Source organism: Rhinatrema bivittatum, chromosome 3, assembly GCF_901001135.1.
Source record: "Rhinatrema bivittatum chromosome 3, aRhiBiv1.1, whole genome shotgun sequence".
Classification (NCBI taxonomy): Eukaryota; Metazoa; Chordata; class Amphibia; order Gymnophiona; family Rhinatrematidae; genus Rhinatrema; species Rhinatrema bivittatum.
This window is the reverse complement of record NC_042617.1, coordinates 36,116,738-36,124,358: the sequence shown is the minus strand read 5'-3', so window position 1 is coordinate 36,124,358 and position 7,621 is coordinate 36,116,738. Positions and strand designations below refer to the sequence as shown.

Sequence of the window (7,621 nt, the reverse complement as noted above, 5' to 3'; positions counted from 1 at the left end):
ACATCCCTCCAGCACCTTTTGTTATAATTGCTCCCTCACCCCTGCTACCCCATCCCTTCAGATCTCTCCTTCTTGTGGCTGCCTCAGTCAGTGTATGTGTCTTTCACCTAAATTGTGCTTATGTCCAAAATGTATGAAATATGAACATATCAAGTGAATTTAATTGGTATCTATAATATTTATGTCATGATGTAAACTGTTGTGATCTTCATTTGGAACGACAGTTTATAAAATGGCTAAGTAAATAACTAAATAAATAGAACATACAAGCAAACACATTCTTCATACTCCATTTCTGCAGGGGAGCCATAACTAATATACACCTGGTCTGCTTCATCAGGTCCTAGAAAATAGGTGGCAGAATGCCCATTCTGGATCATTCTGCCAGAAATGAAACCCTGGGCAACAGACACAGTAAAGTGTTTGAATTAACAAGAGTTCAAAACGTGTGCGCAGTAGCGACATTCATCAATTCCTCTTCTCTTCCCTGCAGAATAGGAAGGTAGTGCTGGATTAGGGAGCAGGGTGGCTATTCTCTGCTTTGGAATCACCCCCTTCCACCTCTTCCCTGCACAACAGGAGGGAGCTGAAGGGCTGTTCTCTGCTTTGTCTGCTCTAGGCTCACCCTCTCTCCTCTTCCCGTTGCAGGCTGTCAGGAGGGGACGTGCTGCAGCCGAACACCCCTGCTGCTTTGCCTCTTAAACCTGAAAAGAAGTGGTGGAACTGCATTCTGGCCATTCCCCCACAAATTAAGCCCTGAGGTGGGCTGCTGACGCTATGATGGCTCTTAACATAAGCCTTGACGTGGCTTACCAAATGCAGGCCTGCCTAGGCTTAACAGAAAGAGAGGCAGTCTGCTAGCCAAAGGTAGCCTTGAACTACCTTGGTTATGGTAGTTCAAGGCTTAATGGTGTCAAACTAACAAAAAGCTGGGTAGACTATCTAAGACCATCAGTCTGCTCTAGATAGAAGACTACAGCTTTCCTGCATTCCAAAGTGCAATCTCCATTCACCTTTGTGAGCTCAAACACAACCCTGGGCGGAGAACTAAGATGTGGGTGTATAACTACCATAATGTGAAAACCTTTGGGAAACTGTGCGCTTGTGAGGTGACACAAGCGTCACAAAAAGCCTCAGTGACGCAATGGGGAACCGGAGCAACGGCAGCCACCAATAGGGAAAAAGGAAAATCAGACAAAAGAGCGCGGGAGAGTTCCACCCACCCCCAAGGGCTCCTCGCGTCCAGCACGGCCGCGGTTACCAGGCAACGCGTCCCTGGGAAGGCCTCGCGCCCACCTTGCCAGGAAGCGCGTGCGCGCCTGCGGATCCAACACAACGGCCGCCGGCGCATCGTCTTGAGTCGGCCGGGTCCCCGGCGGCTTCCTCACCGCGTGGCTCCGACGGGCATGGGCGGCGCCGAGATGGGAGATGAAGGGCGCGCCTCGCCCTTGCTACACCTAGACCTGCACAACTTCGAGGAGCCGGTGAGCCGCGGCAGCCGCTACGTGCTGACCAGTCCCCGTTCGCTGGAGGCCTGCGCGCGCCTGGGCGTACGGCCCGTGCAGCTGCTGCACAGGTCCCTGCAAGAGTTCGTGCACGGACTTCCGGCCGCCTCCTTGCTCGGCGCCGTGCGGCTGTACGAGGAGGCCGAGAAGGAGCGGCGGAAAAACCTGCACCACTGCCAGCTGGAGAGGCAGAAGCTGCTGCGGGAACGGGAGCAGGCGACCGCACTTTCTCGCGGCAAAGTGCCTCCCGCGCCGGCAGGCAGCAGGTTCACCGCTGAAGACCCAGAGTACCGGAGGGAGATCCTGAAGAGCGAGGCATGGCTGAGGGGCCCGAACAGCTTCACGCATTGGGGCGAAGTGCCGGCAAAGAAGGCCGACGGTGGCCAGGAGCCCGGGAGCTTCCGTCAGGTGGTGGGGAAGAAGAGCTGGAGTTCGGGCGACCTGAGTGCCGCCCGCAGGCAAGCGCTGCAGCTGGCCCGGGACGTCGAGAGGGAGGCGCGGGTCTCGCTGCCGGCCCGGGACCACAAGATCGCCGCCCTGATGCTTGCCCGGCATCAGGAGGAGCAGAAGAGGCAGGAGAAAGGGCTGCAGACGGCCCGGGCCTGGGAAGACCTAAAATACGCCAAGGCCCGGCTGGAGAGAGACCTCGAGGAGACCTGGAAAAGGCCGCAAGAACAGCCCAAGAGCGGGAGGAGAGGGGCATCCGAGAAGGCCAAATCTGAAGCCCAGAGGAGGAAGCGCTACCGAGACTACGTGCTGCAAGAAAAAGAAAACGTCGACAAGCTGGCCAGGGAGCAGAAATGTCATTTGCTGCAGACGAGGCAAGCCTTAAATACCAAAATACTGAAAGACATGGAAGAAAGGCGAAGGATTCAGGGGGACAACGAATACGAAAAGATCCGCCAGTTCTACCTGAGGCAGCAGGCAGTGGACCAGATGAAAGGCGAGGAGATTACCAAGAGGATGCTCTTAGATGATAAACTCCAGAAAAGCAAAGAGGCCTACGAACTCCAGACAGAAGAGAAGAATAAGGAACTGAAAGAAAAAGCCGCTAAAGAACTAGAGCAAATGACCATGGCCAAAATCCGAGCAGAAATACAAGAAGAGCAGCAGAGGAAGCACAAGGAGCTGATGCTTCAAAGGACCAACATGAAGATCCAGCAGGCCAGAGAGTCTGTGATAAAAATCATACAAGAGAAAGTGGGAAGAGTAAGAGAAGTTAACGCTCAAAAAGAAAAGACCCACAGCTTCCTAAAACAAAGAGTTGATGAACAGGAAGAATATTACAGACGGGAAATGGAACAGATGATAAACTGAAGGATAAAAAGAGTGATCAAATTCTGAAGGAGAAAGAGGCCATCCTGGAGGAATCGAGAAAAATAGCCAGGGCCTCCTTCAAGATGAGGGAGAGGGTGAGAGAGAAGATTAACAGCAGGCCCTTTAACCAGATGGTACTGGAGGCCCAGCTTAATGCAAACCTGATCAAGTAGTTATGAGCTGCAAAAGAACAAACGCAAATTCAGACATCCTCAGAGAAAATAAAGGATTTTAGTAAATTGTGATTCTCAGGCTCAGAAGCACATGTCCTTATAGGTTTTATTTGAGATGCAAATTATCTTCAGATGTGGCCATGTGGTACACATCTTATTTATTTTTGTATGCTACAGCTTTAACTCCCAATGTCTCGAAAGTATATGGTTACAGGTCACTCATTTTAATATGAGACAATTGAAACCTTGCTTTGTCAAATTAAAAAAAAAAAAAAAAAGGCGTTGAAGGAATATCTGGACTTAACCACATTATCGACCAAAACAAGGATGTGCATTAAGGCTGAGTGTCTACCCTTTCTTCACCTAAGTTTGTGGAATATATGGTTTCTAACATAACTTAAAATTCAGTAGCCTGCATGCAATATGCAAACATAACTTGAGGATTAACTAGCTATCTTCAAATAATGTTTAAAATATGTTGGAGAGCATTTAAATTTTAAATGTCATGGCACAGAAACACCACAATAGTTATAAGGGTACTTCTGTTTTAACAGAAGTATTTTGTTTTTTTACCATGAAAAATTATCAAAATCAAGGGGTCAGTCTGAATCCTTATGTATCTGCCAAATTCCAGAAAAAAATGGCTTAGGAGGAGGCAAAATGTTAAAATTATTCAACATGGGAAAAAAAAACTTATTTAGCACAGAAATTGCTGAACTTAAAATATTTCACATCCCATTTAAGCATATCCCAAATCATATGCCTTTTGAGATTCTTGAATTTTAAATTTATGGGGTTTGAGAAACTTTGGGTGCACACATACACAGTAAAAATACCTAATTGTCACCCACTGGCAAAGTTCTTGCCATGGAGTAACTGTCGACCAGGTATCATCACAGACCTCTGATGCACAGGGTGTCTTGTCAGTGTGAATGTTCGTGATGATTCAGTATTGCTATGGACTTCAGCAGTAATTTTTAGTGCTAATACTCATACTGGCAGAGTATTGGGTTTTTATATCTCCACTGACAAACCTGTGCAGCATGTGGCAGCCTTTACTGCTTTGGCCTGAAGGAGTTGACGTACCAAGGCAAAGCTAGGCCATGAAGGGCTAGTTAATTCCATGGTTGGAAGAACCTCTGCGGATGCAAATGCACATAGTAATGCAGTGTCATTATAGTGAAAAATACAAACGTTTTGCAGATTTATTTTGTGTTTTTTTTATACCGAAGTATTAGTGTTGGCCTTCACTCCGATTTACATTTACAAACAATGAATTACATAAAAAGATATTTATAGCATTCTGGAATTGCTGTGAACCCTAATACCAAACCTATGGAGATGTTCATAGGGGTACAGTATTGTTAAGTATAAAGTTAAACTGGGATTCTTTCACAATTGGTAGCATAATGCTGACCTGTACAACGCCGAAGTCCAGGGCATTGCAGCCTAGATTTGCCGAAGGTCCAAGATGCCATCTTCTACAGCAGTGGTTATCCTCCCTGGCCTTGTGTTGAGGAAGGAGGGCCATGCTGAGGTTCATCATGATACATTAATGCTGTGAATCCCACTATGATTTCTAATGTAGACCTATGTAAATGTTTTTAATGAAACAGTTTCATGATACTTAACTCTTATTGATGCTCCTGTGCCACTATTTTGTCCCTTTCGGGATCAGTGTGGACACCAGTGCCAATGTTTAGGGCAGATTGATTTCTCCGTAAGCTTCTATATGGATTTAGGCTTGTTTTTTTTCTTAATTGTTACATTGATACAGAGAGTGAGAAACTTAACATTTTTAATTAAGCAGGGCTGAAAAAAATCCCAGGAGCCAGATCACTTTGGCCTCTCCAATGTGGCACCTGTTGCCTAAAATTTAGAAAGGAAAAGAAGCAAATATTTAAAAAGTAAACTAAAAAAGAGCAATAGGAGAAAACAAGACATTCTACCCAGAACTAAAGGAGATTACTTTCTAGGATACGTTTGTCTGTGATTTGTGCATATGCATGGATCAAAAAAAAAAAATCTGCATTATGGTCCTCATCTCTTCCTGAAGGTTTGATGCAGACAGGACACCAAACCACAAAACCTATTAGAGGCACACACAGACAAAATGATCTAATCAGCTTTCTTGTCCTTCAGAAGGAAGGCTAAAAAAGCAAAAGGACTGATTTACTAAGGCTTTTCTTTCATTTTGTATCTATGAGGGAAAAAATGCTTAGTAAATGAGGCCTTAATGAGCAAAATGGCAACAACAAAATAATTCAGCTGGCTTCTGAACATTTATGACCTGCACCTTAAGTTTTCTAAATTTGTTGCCACCCCTGGAATTAAGCATCATGGGTGGTTTGTGGCAAGAAATGGGTTATTTCTTCATGGACCACCTTGTATGTCGCTGTTTTTGGAGGTAACTGTGATTTGACATTTGTTTTATCGCCCTGCTGTGATTTTTAAAGAAGCAGGAGGAAATCTGCCAGGCGAAAAACAAAATATTGTATATACAGTGTCTTACAACAGTCCTCACAGCCTTGTACATTTTTCATGAAAATGCAAATCAAATTGTATTAAAGTAGGCATTTTTTCACTGTTCTACACAACATTGTGAAATAGCAATTACAGAAATATTACAAAAGTAATTAAGAATAAAATACCCAAAATTCTTGAGTCCATAAGTCTTCACGCCCCTTGACTCAATTTGCGCTAGAATCCCTTTTTGCAGCAGTAATAGCCATTGGGAATGTGCATTTGTTAGTTTTTGGATGTCCATTTGTTTTGTGCATAAGCGCATATATAACAGATGGATGAGTGTATGCACAAAACGAATGGTATGCATGTCCATTAGATGTATACCATTTGTTGTGCGTTCATTCGTTAGATACGCAATAAGTGTCCAAATGACTGAACATACATCCCTAATTGCCATGAGTCGTTTAGGGTAAGTTTCTACCAAATTTGTACTGTACAGTAGGATGGAGTGGTTTTTGTCCATTCTTAGCAGAAGAGTGAAGGTGCTTTCAAGATCATCCAGGGCTAATGCAATGGTCTTAGGTACCCTAAGCAAACTTTATAGCCTTGCACACTCCCCCTCTCTCCAGTCCTCTTCCATTTATAATAGATTTTACATGAACATTCAAAGTAAAGTCTTATGAGGTAAAAAAAATATCACTATGTATATATTTACATGCACCCTGAAAAAAAGACACAGAACCCATATGGTATATGATATATGTTGAGTGTGGGCTTAGCTCTGAGAAAGCCATGTGTAAACTGAATTACAGTTACAATATCATAATCCTCCCATACCAAAACAGCACTAATTGCCAACCCACAAATAGTAACAGCTCTACCTATGAAAAGGCAATACTGCAAATATTGTCCCAGGCGCAAAAAAACGAATCCACTTCCTATTAGGAAAATAGACCAGACCATTCTGCTATAAATCCCTACATAGAACTACTTGGTAGCAGAATATCTTACCTCAGTCACTGATGCAGAACACAGACCCTTACCAAATACAGAAAAAAGAGGCCATAAAGTATAAATAGAAACATGCAGATAAAAACTAAACTGGAAACCACAACAAGCCAGACTCTGTATGCAGTTCTGCAATGAAAAAATCACCAGTCCTTAGAAAGCAAACAAAATCAAGAAATATTAAACAATCATAGTTAAATCATACTAAAAAAATTAATACATAATTAAAAAGCTGCCAAATAGAATAACATCCAGTAATTAAAAATTCATTGGGAGATTTTTAAAATTGCCCAAACACTAATAAAATATTTCATTAGCTCCTTGCTCAGCATGTTTTGACCTTTGCTTCAGAGTCACTACAGACAACAGAAACAGCATGATTCTTCATCCAGGAGTATTCAAATCTGCTCAACTACTGTGAGTGGACACAGGCGATCTCTGTTTAACGTATGGGCCTTTTTAAGGCGATTTTTTGAACTGGAACCAGCATGGGTTTGCCATGACAAAGAGTGTGAACATTTATGCAATCAAGAATTTCTGAGTTTTTATTCTTAGTTATTTTTGGAATATTTCTATAATTGTTCTTTCACAATTAACATTAAGAGTGTGTTTTGTAGATCAGAGTCTACTAACATGATCACCTTGTGTGAAATTTCCTATTATTTAATTCATAACACACTTGCTTTATATTGTAATAATCATATAAAGTGGAGTTTCTTATATTGGGCTACCATTAACTCAGAAATATTTCAGACTGTGCCCCAGTACATATAAGAGCAGTTATTGGATAATAATCTGTACATTCAGATAAGTTTTTATTTGCAAAACAAATTCTCTGAAAAAATAACTGCTCTATATGTTTGAATGTTATGAATGTGGCGTACGATGATTACATAGGGGCACCGTTTGCAATCTTTGGCCTGGATTTATCAAAATGCACTAAATATCGTATGCAATAGGAAAAAGGTCATGTTTTATGGTAATAGCGCACTTTGCGATAAACAGCCTATCTTAGCGCTTTGCATAGGTATTAACGCAAACTGCGATAACTTTTTTGCACTTTGCGATAAGTGCCAGAATTGTTGTATTTCCTACCTACAACCACTGGGGGGAGAGAGAGAGAGACTAGCTATAAGGTCCTCATACTAGGTA

The 7,621-nt window shown here is 42.9% G+C and overlaps 1 protein-coding gene across 1 annotated transcript; it reads left to right on the top strand.

Moving 5' to 3' along the window:
* The first annotated feature begins 1,189 nt into the window (after window positions 1–1,189).
* Window positions 1,190–3,320, top strand: LOC115086785 (coiled-coil domain-containing protein 177-like). The gene is given in 2 exon segments (XM_029593106.1): window positions 1,190–2,817; window positions 2,820–3,320. Coding segments are annotated over 2 exon segments (1,587 nt in total). The 5' UTR covers window positions 1,190–1,406; the 3' UTR covers window positions 2,996–3,320.
* The last annotated feature ends 4,301 nt before the right edge of the window (window positions 3,321–7,621 follow it).